Source organism: Sarcophilus harrisii, chromosome 2 (genome assembly GCF_902635505.1).
Source record: "Sarcophilus harrisii chromosome 2, mSarHar1.11, whole genome shotgun sequence".
NCBI lineage: Eukaryota > Metazoa > Chordata > Mammalia > Dasyuromorphia > Dasyuridae > Sarcophilus > Sarcophilus harrisii.
Genome location: NC_045427.1, coordinates 44,941,245 through 44,959,038, shown reverse-complemented (window position 1 = coordinate 44,959,038; position 17,794 = coordinate 44,941,245). Strand labels below are relative to the sequence as shown.

At 37.2% G+C, this 17,794-nt stretch overlaps 1 protein-coding gene across 2 annotated transcripts in view; it reads left to right on the top strand.

The window, feature by feature from the left end:
* LOC100914950 (AFG3-like protein 1) overlaps positions 1-17,794 on the top strand; it is a 36,476-nt gene that overhangs the window by 3,534 nt on the left and 15,148 nt on the right. For both annotated transcript variants that reach the window (XM_003758508.4, XM_031950099.1), the window contains exons 2-10: positions 3,192-3,279; positions 4,076-4,144; positions 6,862-6,950; positions 8,388-8,537; positions 12,289-12,357; positions 12,842-12,966; positions 14,259-14,529; positions 16,427-16,564; positions 16,858-17,011. In XM_003758508.4, coding sequence (XP_003758556.2) covers positions 3,192-3,279; positions 4,076-4,144; positions 6,862-6,950; positions 8,388-8,537; positions 12,289-12,357; positions 12,842-12,966; positions 14,259-14,529; positions 16,427-16,564; positions 16,858-17,011 — 1,153 coding nt within the window. The remainder of the gene's footprint in view (positions 1-3,191; positions 3,280-4,075; positions 4,145-6,861; positions 6,951-8,387; positions 8,538-12,288; positions 12,358-12,841; positions 12,967-14,258; positions 14,530-16,426; positions 16,565-16,857; positions 17,012-17,794) is intronic.

The window sequence follows — 17,794 nt, the reverse complement described above, 5'->3', positions numbered from 1 at the left end:
GAGATTAAGGGATTTGTCCAGAGTTATATAGCTAGTGTCAGACGCAGGATTTGAATTCAGGTTTTCCTGATTCCAGGCCCAGCACCACTGAGCTGCCTTGTGACATCTGAGCTGGACTTTGAAGCCTGGATAGGAGCACCATGGTTGAAATTGGGTTTGGATGATGGGGAGACATTTCTCACATAAATAGTAGTATGAACAAAAGTACAAACTGGGAATGTAGAGGGATGACTGACCAGAGGTTAGCAAATGTGTGGGGGGATGGTAATAGAATGTGAAGAGACAACTGGAGCATGAAGGCCTTCAACTGAGCCTCCCATCTTCTCCAATGGTCCCTGATGCTCTACTCTCAGCCTCCCAAACCTGTAGCATATTTTTCTCAGCCAGAAGAATAGAGCCAAGCTTATAAAGTCATAGGAGAATTTAGAAGTGACGCAAGAGAGCCAAAGACACAAAAGAGAATCTAAAACTAACGCCTACAGGGGATGTTATACTGGTGGTCAGTACCGTGTCTGGCTTCGGAAACTAGGCCTTTGAATACAAATCTGCTCCTCTCTCCTCTTCACTACCGTGTTATTCCCATTTTATTAAATGTCTACTCTCACTTTGGAAAGATTTAGATATGTATTTTTTAAAATTTGATGGTGTACTGCATGTGTGACATTTTATTTTTTAGACTAGTGAAACCCATTGAGCAGCACAGAGTAATGGTGAGAGCCCTGGCCTGGAGTCAAAGGAGATTTTAGTTTGAATCCTGCTTCTTGTTCCAACTGACTTTGTGATCATTAGGAAGTGTCTTACTCTCCTGAGACTCCATTTCCTTATGTGTAAAGAGATTTAAGATCCATATTGCTTACTTCACAGAGGTGTGGTGGGGATTCTTTGAGTTAATGTAGGTATAGATCTGGGAATGCCTTTAGGTGCTGTTATTTTGCTTAGTATTATTTCTACAGAAATTTTTATAGTTTTTTCCTTGAACAACACCATGTTTTGAGGAACAGCTCTGGGTTACCTTCTATTTTACATAAGATTATCTGATTGCCTTTAAGCAGGAGTCCCATAGTTGTTTGTAACTTCTTTCTGGAAGAGTATCATGAGTTCAGGAAGGTGAGGCCATGACATGTGAGTGAATTGTTTTGAAGTAAAGGAGGGCTAGGCAAGATCACCCAGAGCTATCTGGGTCTAGTGGCCAGAGATAGATCAGTACAACTGGAGATGGTCCTGAATGTAGTGGGAGACCTTGGACTTTTTAAGTTAAGGTCTTAACTGGTCTCAATACCACATCCATTCAATAATTAAGGCTAGGTAGCTATTAAGGCAAAGAATCTTCTCCTTCACTAGTCAAAAAATATATATATAAATAAATAAATATAGGAGGGAAAATCATTCTAGGTTTCTGGCCAAAGCCAAAATGATTACTATTTACATTCAGTCTGAGTCAGTCAGGATCCATTTATATGTATGGAACAATTGATGGCTTTTTTCTTTTTTTTCCCCCATTACATGTGAAAAACAGTTTTTAGTATGTGTTTTTTTTTTTATTTTGAATTCTAAATTCTCTTCCTCTCCACCTGCCTCTGTGATAAAGATTATACATGTGTAATTCTGCAAAACATGTTTGCATATTAGTCATGTGAAAGAAAACAGAATAGGAAAAAAAACATAAAGTGATAGTTTGATCTGTATTCAGTTTTTTATTTGAGGTGGAGAGTATTTTTTCATCATAAATCCTTTGGAATTGTCTTGGATCTTTGAATCGCTGAGAATAGCAAAGTCATTCACAGTTGATCATTATGTAATATTGTTGTCACCATGTACATTTTTCTTCTAATCTTGATGCGCTTTGCATTAGTGCACATAAGTCTTCCTGGGTTTTTCCAAAAGCACCTGCTTATCATTTTTTAGAGCACAGTAATACTCCATCAGAGTTATATGTGTAACTTGTTTGCCCATTCCCATTACTAGACAATTGCCTTTCCAACTTGGCTCATTAAACTTTACTTTTAAATTTTTTATTCTAGCTTCAGAACCCAACATTTATCAAAGCGTTGCACAAGATCGTCAAACATGGTATAGGGTCATTTGAGAGAAGCTTGTTACTAATGAGGAACAATGTATAATAACTTTGATAGCTAATTTGTAGGTACCATTTACCAAAAACTTTCCTACCCTTGAACAATAGTCTGTATGCCCATGTTTATATATATATATATATATATATATATATATATATATATATATTTTAGTCCTCCCAGGTTGGGTATTATAGATTCACAATGATTCTGTAACTTAGAGTCTTCCAGAGTTTCCCAGGGTACTGAGCAATTATGTGAGTTTGCCAGCCAGATGGTGTCAGGTAAATCTGGAACCTCAGTCTTAATTCTTAGACTAGCTCTCTCCAGCCCCATGCCTCAGAGTAAGAAGCCCAGGTCTTTCATAACTCTGATAACTGGCTCTCTGTTTCTGGGCACACTACCTAACCTCTGGGGGCCTTACAGTGGGGTTGCTGATCTTTATTGGTGGTAGAGGTTTCTTCAAAACTATCCAAGTCATAAATCTAATTTAAAAATAGAAAAAAAATGCCCAATATCATGTCCTAAGCTTTTAATTTTGATACTATTTATCTTCATAACGTTTGATCCAGAGTAACTGTTCATATGCATCTATGATTGTTGTTTAATATTATTTAAAAAAAAAAAAAAAACAATTCCCACTTGTTTTAAAGTATGTGATAAAAAAAGAAACATTTTTTCTCTCTGGGCTGAAACTCTATCAAGAATAAATGGGGGGGAAGGGGGGGAAGTTATTTTCTAGATTGCCTAAAGCTGAATCCTAACATCCCCTTGGTATTTTCATCCTATTTGGTTTCATTCTTTCTTAGAAAGGTTTATTATTGTGACAATAATAATCTAATAGCCAGGAATGCCCGAAGCAAGCAGTATTTAAATTTTCTTCCACTAACAACAGAGGTTATAGAAATTTTCCATATATTACTGTGATGAATTTAGTTTCTATTTTCCTTGTCAGAATCACTTTTTTTTTTTCACATTATATAAACAGAAGGATAAAGATTGTAGGTTTAAACCTCAACCCCTATCTCTGTCCCCTTAGGGATCTATAACCCTCAAGAGTGAGAAAATGCTCTAATTTGTTGCTGGTGCAGGGGAAACTGATTCTCTTTAATGTTTCAGAGTCTCCAGGGAATCTACTTTCAGCAGCTGGTTCTGCAAGGAAGAGTGACATCATTTTCCCAGTGGCTGTATTCAAAAGCTCCCAAAGGTACATATTTTTCTTCAGAAGTTCTCTAGAAGAGCAACTTTGTCATTGGCAGAGAGTGAGTTGTGGACAGGTAGGGCTCATCTTCTTAGTGCATGAAGGAAGTTGGATGACACTGTAGAAGGCAGCAAAGCTTTTTAAAAAAGAAGTTGATTCATGAATCCTCTTAAGGCTATTTGAAGTAATGGGGTCAGAACAGGGCAGTGTTAGATGGTGCAGTGGATAAGAGCCATGAGCCTAGAGTCAGTAGGACCTGAATTCAAATCCGGCCTCAGATGTTTAACACTTACTAGCTATATGACCCTGGGCAAGTCACTTAACCCCAATTGCCTTGCAAAAAGAGAGATAGAGAGACTAATGGGGTCAGAGCACTGCTTACTTTTATTAGAGAGCTGATTGTATTATTTCTTTGAGCAAAGAAGTCAAGAGATTATATGCAGGCTAGGCTTAGAGAGAAGTTACATAATGAAGCCAAAGCTGAAAATAGATCCATTTTTAGTAGAAGTAGCAGGTGGGCAACCAGCAGGTTTTTGGTTGTGTAAAATGAGGGACAGGAACCTAAAAAACATGTTACAGAACTTGTGGACTAGAGAGCTGCATTTCCTTCTGGAATTCAGCAATTGTATACTGCTTGCTAGGAAATGTGGATAAAAATGTTGATTCTAGCAAGCAAGAGAGTGAGAAAGGTCCAGGTTCTATCCTAGTTTGTCTCTTCTGAATTGATAATACAAAAGGACTTTTGAAAGTTTGTGTGATTGACAACATTAAAGACCTAGAGCCTAATCATTTTGTCTCTAAGGCTTTGAGAAGTATTTTAAAAGAAGTGGAAGAAGCGCAGGTGAAGAAGAATCAGCACCTCCAAAGAAAGGTAAAGGAACCCTCCCAAGCTACCAAGATCTGCATCTAAGCATTTTTTAGATTAAAGAATTCGTATTGTGATCATTTATCATTGATTACAATTCAAGGAAAACAGGTTTCGATTGGGATGACAACTTCTCTTTTTTTTTTTAAACTTTCTCGGAATCCTGCCTATAATCCTCAGTTGTCTTAAATCTATCTCCTTTTTCCTTTGTTTTGGTCTCCCTGCAGTCCTATTCTAATCTTGAAATTACATATATACACAGTCAGATTCTATGCATCTCGTTTGTGAGCCAAACAGATTCCTGAGCTGAAAAATCAGAACCATTACATTGTGTGTCCTCACTGCCTTTTCTACCAAGGCAGCTCTGGTGTAATAAGAAGAAATCTGGGTTGCCTTTTGGCTCCAAGAGACCTGGTTTCAAGTCCTGCCTTGTCTACTTGATGACAGCAACCTTAAGTTCACGTCTGCTTTTTCTTCAGTAAAATATTCACTGAATTCCTTTTACTTCATACTTCATAGCACCATTCTGGGTGCCCTATGAACCTCCTAGTCTTAGATAATGGAAAACTGTTACCTCTCCTCTTGTTTGTTATTTCTTTCTTATTTTATTTGGAATGAGAGTATCCTAGTACAGTCCACATTTGTCTACTGGATGCTACTGGATTTAATTTATAGCAGAGAAATTCTACCATCATTTTCATTCTGCCTACTAGGATGCGCAGGAAGGTTGTCCTTTGTGTTGGGCCCTTCTGTAAAGTATAAAAATTTACCAAAGCAGTATCATTTGATTAGCATAATGTTAATAATTCATTTGGGCTAGAGGTATTTATTTATTTATTTATTTTTGTTTTCAACATTTATTTTTGTAAGAATTTGTGTTCCAAATTTTTATCCCTCCTCCCTTACCTCATATCTCCCTCTACAAGATAACAAGCAATCTGACATAGGTTAAATATGTGCAATTCTTTTTTTTTAATAGCTTTTTATTTACAAGTTATATGCATAGATAATTTTACAGCATTGACAGTTGCCAAACCTTTTGTTCCAACTTTTCCCCTCCTTCCCCCCATCCCCTCCCCCTGATGGCAGGTTGACCAATACATGTTAAGTATGTTAAAGCATATATGTCCTAGCAGTTATTTTGCTGTACAAAAAGAATCGGACTTTGAAATAGGGTACTATTAGCCTGTGAAGGAAATCAAAAATGCAGGTGGACAAAAATAGAGGGATTGGAAATTCTATGTAATGGTTCATAGTCATCTCCAAAGTTTGGGTGTAGCTGGTTCAATTCATTGCTGCTGTATTGGAACTGATTTGGTTCCTCTCATTGCTTAAGATGGCCAGGTCCATCAGAATTGATCATCATATAGTATTGTTGTTGAAGTATATAATGATCTTCTGGTTCTGCTCATTTCACTCAGCATCAGTTCCTATAAGTTAGAGGTATTTTTTATATCATCTTGAGAGAAGAAATGGTGGTGGGGTGGGGAGGGAAGGAATTTATATAGTACCTGCTATGTGTCAGGCACTGTGCTATGCACTGTTACAAATACTATCTCATTCAGATAAAAAAATACAATGAATAAGTATGATAAATCCTACAAAGGGAAAAAAAAGTTTTCATCAGGAACCTAGATTATTTTACGGAGGTATAAAGATTATTTCCTAAATCGAAGTTTTCTATAAAAACTTTTAGCTTTTTAAACCCTAACTTGTCCTTGGAAGGAAATAAGGAGCCTATAAGGATTTCATCCTATAAGGATTTCAATAGCTCTGTGAAGTTTACAAAATTTGGAATAACTGTAGCAAGCTCCATATCTGAGATATGATTTCATATTATCATATAGTCTTTGATTAAAAGAAATAATAAAATAAATCTGTTAAAAAAAATCCATGAATCTGTAAAAGAAAAGCTTCAACACTGAGAGATGGGGGCAGAGCCATCACAATAGCCCCAGTGTTCACACTAACATCCAGAACAGCACCTATACCACCTGAAGTCTATAGTATGTCCAGGTACTGTGAGGTTTGTGTCCTTCAGTTATTGCCGTGAATATAGGACTTCCAACCACAAGGATTTATTGCTGATGCTGCTCCAGAGCCTTCCTCTACAGGCTTACTGTTGGCCTGACAGAAGCACCCGAAGATGCTGCTCAACAGTTAACTCTGATTTTTATCAAAAAGATATTACAGACAGGGACAAGGATAGCTTTAGTGAAAGATGTTTTCTTCAGGGTAGCAAGAAAAGAGCAAAGGAGGAGGATTTTGTTTGGTGCAGAGATGCAGATGGTTTGTGTGACCTGAAATGGATCTCTCTGCCCTAAGGGATTCTGCTTCTTGGACTCTCTTGAATCATTTCTTATTGCTAGATAATCAAGTTAGAGTTCAAGTGAATACTCTTCTAGAGTTGTTATGTTTGTTTTGTTCTTATGCCCTTTTCTAGGAAACTTCAGTATTTTATTTCTTCATTGATTTCTGTGGATCCATTAATTTTCAATAATCCACTCTGTCAGACATGTAATAGAGCACTGGCTAAGTCTTATTAGTTTCTTTGACACTAATTTATCATTGTAAAAAGAAGTTGATTTCCTTGACTTGTTTTTTAGCCTGGCATTCTCTCTTTCCTCTTTCCACTACAACTACCAGTTTCTGAGTAGAATGGTGTTTACTATTTTTAAAAGTGATTTGCTGATTTTCTCAAGCCAAATTTTGTTTTCTCATAGATGAACCAAAGGATCATGGATTCAGAGGAAATGGTGGCAAGAAAGGAGGGAAGAAGGATGACTTTGCATGGTGGAAACGGATACAGAAGGTGTGTAGAGTTCCCCAGATGTATGTCATATTAATCTAAATCTAAATATGTCACCATAGTCACTTTTCTCAAGTGACAATGAAGGTGGAATTTGAAACTTTGGACAGTCTAATTCTTAAGTCTCCCTTAGATTTGATGCATTAATAACTATATACCTTGTTCAAAGAGCTTCCTTAGTTGATTTAAAAAAAAAAAAAAAAAAAACTCACCAAGCCTTATAAAAACAGTCAAGTAGGATGGAACCTGTATACAGACTTTTAATTCTAAAATCAGGCTTTTAGATAATGATAAATGTTGGAAAGGATGTGGGAACACTGAGATACCAATACATTGTTGGTGGAGTTGTGAACTGATCCAGCCGACATGGAGAGCAATTTGGAAGTATACCCAAAAGGCTATAAAACTGCCTATCCTTTGATCCAACATCCTTTGATCCAGTGATGAAGTTTTTCAGTCTCTCCTGGGACTGTATTCCAAAGAAATTATAAGAGAGGGAAGAGGACCCACATGTGCAAAAAATGTTCGTAGCAGCTCTTTTTGTAGTGACAAGGAATTAAAAACTGAGTGGATATCCATCAGTTGGGGAATGACTGAGTAAGTTACAGTATATGAAGGTAATAGAATATTATTGTTCTATAAGAAATGACCAGCAGGATGATTTCAGAGAGGTCTGGAAAGACTCGTATGAACTGATGTTAGCATCAGTGAAGTGAGTAGAACCAAGAGAGCATCATATACAGCAACAAGAAGATTATATATGTGATGATCAACTATGAAGAACTTGGCTCTTTTCAACAATGAAATGATTCAGGTCAATTCTAATAGACTTGTGATGGAGAGAGCCATCTACACCCAAAAAGAGAAAGAGAGAGCCTGATGGACCACAACATAGTACTTTCACTTTTGTTGTTGTTTGGTTGGTTTTTGCTTTCTCATTTTTTTCCCCCTTTTGATCTGATTTTTCTTGTGCAGCATGATAAATGTGGAAATATGCTTAGAAGAATTGCACATGTTTAACCTGTATTGAACTCTCTAGGGGAGGGAAGAAGGAAGGAAGGAAAAGCAAAAAAATTGGACTATCTTTGCATTTATTTTGAAAGATAAAAAGCTATTATTAGCAAATAAATAAATGAAGTCAGCCTTTTATAATGGAATTCCTCATCATTGATGTATTTTCAGAAACTGGATAAGAGTTTTCTTCAAAATAAGAACAGTCTTTTAAACCAGTTACATGCAACAGCTATTGTGTACTTTAGCAGCAACAGTAAAATAGACTAGGTGGGAAGTCCTCCACTTCAATACTTGTCTCCAATAATAATTTAATAATTGGCAACTCCGATAATAAAGCCCAAAGAAAAAGAAAATTATTTTCATGCTTCTCTAGAATTTGAAAAAATCCTTTCATTTGTGTGAAATTCATTGGTTTTTCTTTGACAGGGAGAGTTCCCTTGGGACAACAAAGATTTCCGTAATCTGGCTGTCATGGGAGCAGGCTTCACTGTAGGATTTTTCTACTTATATTTTCGAGATTCTGGAAAAGAAATCACTTGGAAGCATTTTGTACAATATTACTTGGCCAGAGGACTGGTAAGAGAAAAAGTATTGTGCATGTGATAAGGAGAGAGAGACAGTAAAATTCTACCTTAACCTAGGTATTTGCATGATTTCCACATACATTTTGTTTTTGAATGAGGGTTACTAAGGAAATCCACTAGTGCCTTTTTGCTGAAGTCTTGCATTGGATATATGGAAGGATTGCATCTTCTGAATACAGGCAGTTAAAGCATCTCTTTTAACCTATTTGAGGTCATCTTTCTCCCATTTGATATGGAAGGAATGGAGAATGATCATTTTTCCTTATTGCTCAAACTTATTTTTCTTACTTGTAATTCTCTCCTCTACTGTTATTACATGCCTCATTGTGGCATAAAAGAAACTTTCAGAGACTACATTAACAGCTTTGGTAGGTGCTGCTAAAAGTGAAAAAATTTCATAGCATGGGTCCAGACAAAACTATATGTCTGTCACCTAAGAAGTAGCTTAGCTAAGCAGAAAGCACATGACCAAAAAGCTGGCCCCTCAGTGATGAAGTTTTTCAGCTACAAAAATTCATGAAGACCATCAGCTGATTCATGTTGGTTAAGGCAGCAGTGTTCATGTCCTCCTGGAAGTGTTGAAATGAGCAGTGGTTTTAGGCTAGAACTGGGTTAGGGCCAGGTGACTTGTTATGATGCTACCAGGAACACTTATTCTTAACATGGTATTCTCCTTTTGTCCACTCCCCTGGAAAGATGTCTTTCATAGTTGATCTCTAGGAATATTACCAGAAATTAGCACAATGCTGGTTTATCCAGATAGATTTTTTTTTTTTTTTAATGTGATACAGGACATCTGATACCTCTGTTTAAGGTTATTTGGCACACAGTTTTCAAAAAGCAGCCCTTCTACTTTAGGAACAATTGAAATCACAGAATTTACAAGTCCACTTAATTTCATTTCTTCATGCTAAAAAGGAGGTGAGACAGAGAATGGTATACACAGTAGGCAATGGTTTCCTAGGGCTAGAGATAGATTAATAAATAGGATTTTGAACTAGAGCCATGATCTCTTCTTATCAACCTACTCTGGGACTAAGAAATTTATAAAAGTAAAAACTAGGTTACCAAGGCCCCAAAGGATGGTACTTAGCTCAGTTGAGGGTAGCTCTTTGTCAAAATTTTACTTTGAAAAGCAAATCAAAATATATAGTTTATATATTCTTTGATAGCTCATTAGTTCTCTCTTTTATTCTTTAAGGGGCATGTGTCAATATTGGTCTTAAGTTGGATAATAATGATATTTAATGGGCACTTTGCCAGTTCAGATCTAGGAAATAATAATTCTCAATTTTCCATCTGACCTCAAAAGAATATTTGCTTTAAAAAAATATACATATATAGAATTTTGAAGAATTGAGATGCATATGCAATATGATTGTTTCCTTTTGATAAATTTTGAAATGATTGTCTTTAAATAAGAGAATTTAGATACAAGTTCTCTCTGGGCCCTTAATTGTCAGAGTACAATAAGAGCATACTTCTATTTTTATCACTATTCTAGGAAAGAATTGCCTATTTCATTTATTGGGTCAGAATCTGAACAGAGGAGAAGGTGGAAAAATCAGGAATATTTGGGGCCTTGAAGAAACTAGATGTGTGAACTCTATTTCCATGGAATAGTTTTGTTTTCTGTTTTTCTTTTCTGAGTGATCCTCAGGGTAGTTGTTTGGCATAACTGACAATAATACACCCATTCTAGAAGGCTCAGCTCATACCCCAACTCCAGGGAATAGTCTATTTCATTTATATGTGTATTGTTTCTTATCCAATTAAATGCTGCCTGGCTCTTAGCTCTCACCTTCCTCTTGTGCTCATATTGAGAGAACTTAAAATCCTCATTTAAAATAAAATGTTATTCTCCCTTTTGGAAAGTATAAAAACGTCTTCCTCTCTGTAGTATGCAGATCACATTACTTATAACGTTTAACACTACCTTTAGGGTCTCCTGTGCCTGGAGAAGTTTAAGATAGCATAGGAAATGATAAAATGTGGATGTCAATGTAGTACCCTTTCTGGACCATGTAATAAGCTTAGGCAGGTTTCCTGCGATTTATAGCCTCATCACACCAGTAAGCATATATGTACATCTTAGAGCAACATATACAATGTGGGATAGCATATTCCAGTAATATCAGGCTTAATACTTTCTAGACATCAGTTAGATAAATACAAACATGATTGCTAAAAGTACTTACATTGATATATACTGATTCAGTGGCATCTTTATGATACAGTATATTATGCTAGAGAGGGCATGACGAGCCACTGGGGCTGTTATATCCAGTAAAGAAGAGGAGATAATAGTGAGTTCAAGGCAGAAGCACTATATTTTTATATCTTATTAACCTACAAACTGTCAAGGTAATATCCTGCTTTCACACATAAGTTAAAAATAGTTACATCTCATTTTGGGGTGGAAAGAACTATGACTGGGATTGGTTCATGATATTCTTTGAGGTTGTATATACTTTTGAATTAGAAATGTTTACCTTGATTTTTAATGAACCTCAAGATAAGATCTAAATCAGTTATTTCAGCTTTTGCTGGTTCTATAATTGGATATTCTAAGGCCTTCTCTAATATAATCTATTTCCATATTTTTTTTCAAAATATTTAAGCCAGCATGGTCCCACCAAGAATGTTTTAAGAATGCTAGTTTCCTCATAGTCCTGCCTCCTTTGGATTTTATCTTTTTTTTTTCCTTCCCTTTTTCTATTTTCACTAATCATTGCTGTTCAATTGTGTCCAACTCTTCTTGACCCTATTTGGGGTCATCTTGGCAAAGACACTGGAGTGGTTGACCATTTCCTTCTCCAGCTCATTTACATATAAGAAACCAAAATACACAGAGTGAAGTGACTTTCCCAGGGTCACATTTATTAGCAATAATAATAATGATCTGAGGCCAGATTTGAACTTGGGAAGACTCATCTTCCTGACTCCAGGTCCAGCATCCTTTCACTGTGACAGTGACACCTTGGTTAACAAGATGATGGCTTTAGTTACCGTGATTTCTTATTATTTCTATAATTATTAGGACCTTTCAAATTCCCTTATATTCTCTCTATGTGTACATGTTGTGTTCCCCCGTAGAAAGAATGTAAAAATCCTTGAGTTTTTGTCTTTGTATTCTGAAAACTTTACCCACAGAATCTGTTAAGTAAAGGTCCATGAAATTACATATTAAGAGAGAAAGTAGATTCCTTTCTTCTCCCATCTTCTATTATTCCTGTCATTATTATTGAAGCATATGACAAACATATGAATCTATCATTCATTATCTTCATCCTTAGGCTAAATTAATGAGTCACTTGCTTTCAGTAATCATTGTTCTGTGGTACATATTTAACTTTCTAGGACCATAAATGCATTTAAAATGGTTCACTTTATGATCAGCATGACCCAGCTATATTCTCTGTGTATTCTTATTCATTTGGATGCCTTGGCATTTAGCTGAACAAAGTGTCAATTTCTCCTCTAGACATGGTTCCTATTTTTAAAAATATGAATAGATTAACACTCTAGGCTATTAGTGTCCATATGAGGAAAAGGAGCAGCTAGATCAGATACTGTGGAGAATTTAACAACCTCTCAGAGAAAGTTGGAAGGTCTGAGGATTCTGTAGTGTGAATACGGACAGAATGCCCAGACTACTCACTGTCCTGTGTTCATAGCAGCTAACCTTCCCTTTGCAGAAGAGGGTCTTGCTTTACCTAAAGCTGGTTATCTCTGTTTCCTAGGTGGACCGACTTGAAGTTGTGAACAAACAGTTTGTGCGAGTGATTCCCACTCCTGGAGCATCTTCTGAGGTGAGATGTGAACTCAAAACTGATTTGTTGAGACATATTTCAGAAACTGAATTTTCTGAGTAGTCAGGAGTCCTGTGTAATGACTCTGACCATCTTTTCAGTGTTTTTCTTCAGCTTTTAAGGACTACTCTCAGCAAACTGGGAGGCATCAAAAGGGTAGAAATGGTGAAGATAACAGGCAAATGGGGAGGGGTTGTTTGCATCGTTACACCACGTGACAGTAGAAGCAAGATTGCCCACAGCCTAAGGAAAGAAAGAGGAGAAAGATACTATTGAATAATAGTATCAACTTGAGACTAGACCAAGGTGGAGTTCCCCTACGTTGGCAGGCTTAGTGACGACATCGAATAACCATGGGCAAGGAGTAGTCTATAAGAAGAGGCACTAGTGTGGAAGGATCACCTCTCAGAGAGATGGGCTAAGTTGCCATAATTGTTAGTGCTTTGTGCAGCTCCATTAGATTTTAGTGTCTTGGTCTCTGCAGAAATCCGTGTGGTTTAACATCGGCAGTGTTGACACATTTGAGAGAAATTTGGAATCTGCCCAGTGGGAATTGGGAATTGAAGCTGCCAATCAGGCAGCAGTGATTTATACCACCGAGAGTGACGGGTAAGTAGAAGAAAGGGGCCCCTGGGACATCCGTAGATCAGTGTCATGTTCATTTTGGGCATCTGGTTCTTTTTAAAAAGGCTTAATTTTTTTTTTTTTCCATTTGGAAAAACTGAAGCAGAAAATTTTTAAGCTGAATAACATTATAAAAGGAGGCCATAGAAGGAATTAATAATGAAACCCTCCTTTGGGCCCAGCTCGGGTCACTTCTCTGAAACCTCCTTATCTACTTTTTTATCCCATGATGATTTCTCCTTTTTACCTTTTGTGGAACTCCTCAGCACCTTTTGATATTCTTGCACTGTTTTGTATCATTATTTTACTATTTTATTGTTTACTTCTTAATTATTGTCTTACCAGCTGAATGAACTATGAACTCCATAAGGATGGAGACTATGTTTACCACTTCTTTGTATATTGCAAAGTTCAGAATATAATGCTATGCCTATAGTAGGTACCTTAATAAGTATTTATTATATGAGCAGATGGACAAATACATGTAATGTAATTTCGGAAATCTTTCTTGTAATTGGTCTTGAGCTTACATTGTTTGCTCAACAACATTGGCCTCAATAATATATTAATTCCTCTTCCAAACAGAAATGAGATGATATTATCCTGTTTATTTTGTTTTAATAACCTTATTTACCCAAATAAGGGATACCATTGTTTTCTTTGTTGGGTTGGGGTTTTTTGTTGTTGTTGTTGTTGTTGTTTTGCAAGGTGATTGGGGATAAGTGCCTTACCAGAGTCACACAGCTAATAAGTGTGTAAGGCTGGATGGAAACTCAGATCCTTCAGCTCCAGGGCCGCTGCTTTATCCACTGCACTACCCAGCTGACCTCAGTACCATTGTATTCTTAAATCATTCCCATTTACCCATAAATAAACTTTAGTATCAGTAATTAGTGAGAAGGTTAAAATTGGAATTGATTCTAGAAATGAAATTTGAAAACATTAGGGTGTTGGAGGATGGGGTTCATGTAGGGCATAATGCAGTGAATCTCCTTTAACTTCCATAGAGGCTAGAACAGAAAGCTTGAATGTATAAAGCCCTTAAAAAGTATTAAGAACAAGAGGTGGCAGATTCAGGGGGACATCGGATCATACACCCTGACTATAAAGTCTTTTTTTTTTTTTAAATAGGAATTTTCCATATAACATGGAGCATAATGTAATATTTAGCCAAACTGCTTTTTAGCGGCTCTTAAATTATAAAGGTCTGAAGGTAAAGCTTTGTTGTCTTTCTCTCGGTGACAGTGACGTTTTGGTGTTTTGTTGGACTTTTGCAGCTCTTTCTTAAAAAGCCTGATCCCCACTTTGCTTCTGATTGGGATTTTCCTCTATGCTGTGAGGCGAGGCCCAATGGGAGTAGGACGGGGAGGACGAGGAGGAGGCCTCTTCAGCGTTGGTGAGACAACCGCCAAAATCCTGAAGAACAACATCGATGTGCGGTTTGCTGATGTGGCGGGCTGCGAAGAAGCCAAGCTGGAAATCATGGAGTTTGTGAATTTCCTCAAGAACCCCAAACAGTATCAGGACCTCGGAGCCAAGATCCCAAAGGTGCTGCGTCGGTGTGTCAGCTCCCATACCAGGGAACAGGGCCCTTCTCTGAAGTGGGGTTGAAGAGGCATTTGACAGCTCACTCTAAGGGGTGGTCTATCTGGTTTGATGTTTTATGCTAAATCAAGAATCTGACAGAAGTCCTTGTGGCCCAGAGTAAGAAATCCATCAGTCTCTGCGAATCTAGACTGCTTATGGTTTTGCTTATTCTGATACATTTTAAATCATTGTCCATATTGTAGGGCCTGTAGTTTTGCCATAACTTTATAGAGAGACATAGCAGTTCATATAAACAGGTGGGTAGCAAGCATTAATCCACACTGCTGCTTCCTGTGCAAAACCAGCCCTCACAAGAGTTTTTTTCCCCCCAAATCACCACCTCTCTCTGATTTTGAATGTAAGCTAGAACCTTGAAGACAGAGAATATGGGAAGTTCCCTGAAGTATGAAATAAGGAGGCCTTTTAAAGCAAAGTACTTCCTTCCACACCTTTCAGGGAAGATGGGATTCTGAGAAAAAAAGAAAGGCCTGCTTTGGAAGAAGTGAGATAGATGTTTTGTGGTCCCTGACATGAAAGTCAGTGTTCTTCCTCCACCTGGAGGAATCTCAGGGAGTTAGGAACCAAATGGAGTTCAGGAGATGGAAGTCAGAGCACACATACCTCCAGTTCCTCTACCTTCAGACCATCTCAGTAGGGCTGCTCTGCTTTCTAGGAAGTGTAGTTTCCAGAACACCAGATTAAGCCATATTCAAATTTAAACACATCAGTAAATTTCAAAAGTTAATTATAAAATTTATCTCTATTGTTGGCTCAACCAAGAACATAGACTGTTGATTATGTTGAGAGTATTATTGTATTCATTTGATTCCTCTTTTAGATCTATGGGCCTATTTTAACTCTTTTAAAGTATGGAAGTTATAGGAAACAGTATAGATAGAATTTGCCATTGTCTGTTATCTTCCTTAATTTCACCTGGAATACTTTTATTCTGTCCTCTTGAATGTGACCCTCTTATGAATTACAGCTGCTTAGCCCCAAATTATGTACTTATGTGTTGTATATCCACAGATATATTTGGCATATGACAGTACCTTGTTAGATTAGTTTACATGGGGTTGTGGGGCTGTGTGTGTGTGTGTAGATATGAAATCGACTTATATAGAAATTTATGATATTGACCCATTTGGTCTAAATAAATATAGAGAGTGATTACCAATCCTTAGGAATTAGAATAGCTTGTCATTGTTTGATTTGTGAGGCATTCTCCACTGACATCCCCATTCTATACCTTCCTGTGACCCCAACCCACCACTATTAATAGGTCTTGTTTAAATTAGGCAGGTTGGGGGTTTGTTTTTGGTTTTTTGGTGGGAATGGATTTCAGTAACACGTAAGATAGTTGGAGACTATCTTAGGTATTAAAAAAAATAGAGTTGGAAATCATTGGTATAAACAATAAAATAGGAATAATAAGATCCATTTTTTACCTTTGTTCATTGTCAGCAATAATAATAGTAATAATAACAATTATTAGCATTTATATAGCACTTTAAGGATTACAAAACTCTTTATATTTATTTTTTTTTATCCTCAAAACCACCCTGGGAGATAGATGTTGTTATTCTCATTTTATATATGAGGAAACAAGCTGAGAGAGGTCAGGCGATTTGATTAGAGTTATATAGCTAATGATTTGAACTCGGGTCTTCCTGAGTCAATACTTGTTCTTCCTGGCTTTAGTTAAAGCTTCAGAGTGAATGTGGTAATCTCTTTTTTAAGGATTCATGACTTATAAGCTTTGAGTTATGTCAATGCTCTGTAACATTTGATGTGATTCCTACTGGCCAGTCTTCCTCTCTGAGATGTCTCTAGAACTCAATCCCCCCTTCTATTTCAGGGGGCTATGCTCACTGGTCCTCCTGGTACTGGGAAAACCCTCCTTGCCAAAGCGACTGCAGGGGAAGCCAGTGTTCCCTTTATCACTGTGAATGGCTCCGAGTTCCTGGAGATGTTCGTGGGAGTTGGGCCTGCAAGGGTAAGTCTCTTTGATAGTGCTGTCATCTGCACAGACTCCTTACCTGTATCCTCTCTATTTGAGGGCTGCCTATCCATAAGAGTCCTAAGATTGAATGAAATTCTGCCTCTAGTCTTGGAGAAATCATTAACCTGACTGACATTTCTCCTTGTTAGCACCTAAGGCTGACAAACTTCCTGCTCACTTGAATTTCAGAAAGGTCAGGGGGCAAAAGGTCCTGGAGTCCTTGCAGGCTTAAAATTTATAAGGAATCCCCTTCAAATCAAAGACAAAATTGATTCTCTTTATTTTAGGTTAGGGACATGTTTGCAATGGCTCGAAAAAATGCTCCCTGTATCCTATTCATTGATGAGATTGATGCAATTGGAAGAAAACGAGGTCGTAGCAATTTTGGAGGGCAAAGTGAACAGGAAAACACTTTGAATCAGCTGCTTGTTGAAATGGATGGTGAGTTATTATGTACTTCACTGTAATATTGGTCTTTCTACACTAATCTTGGTCTTTGCTATCTGGGTTTCATATTGTTGGCACATGTTAAGGCTGAGGAGATCCGTAAGGTATACGTGGCCCAACTCCAGCACCTTATTTTTCACTTCAAGACTTTCCTAGAAAAGTCTTCCCTATTTTAAAATTTTATTTTTCAAAATATATGCAAAGGTTTTCAACATTCACCCCTGCAAAACCTTGTGTTCTAAATTTTTTTCCCTCTCCTCCTCCCCCTTCCTTTAGACAGCAAGTAATCTAATATAGGTTAAACTTGGTGTGATTCTTCTAAACATATTTCCAACTTTATCATGCTGTGATGACTTATTTTCTAAGGACTGAGACTTTTAAATCAAGGGTCATTCAATATCCCTACATTGTCCATCTAAGCTTGAATGCAGGAAACATTCTTAGCATTTGCAGAATTAGGGGAATTGGAATGGGGGTAGGAGGGAAACACTTTTAAAGGTTCTCTCAGTAGAAACAGCCCAAGAATGCTTTATCTATGTAAATGAAAAGGCAGAGCAAGAAGGCATTGAGGTGACTTAGTGGATAAAGCACACCCTAATTCAAATCCTTAAGAGTTGTATGCCCCAAGCAAGTAACTTTCTCTGAGTATCATTTTGCTGTCTATAAAGTAAAGGGTTGCATTTAATGGCCTCTAGGATCCTTTCCAGCTCTATCTGCCATCTCTAACAAAGGAGCAAGGGACAGAGGGGACTCATGCACAAACTTGCTCTTCCTTTC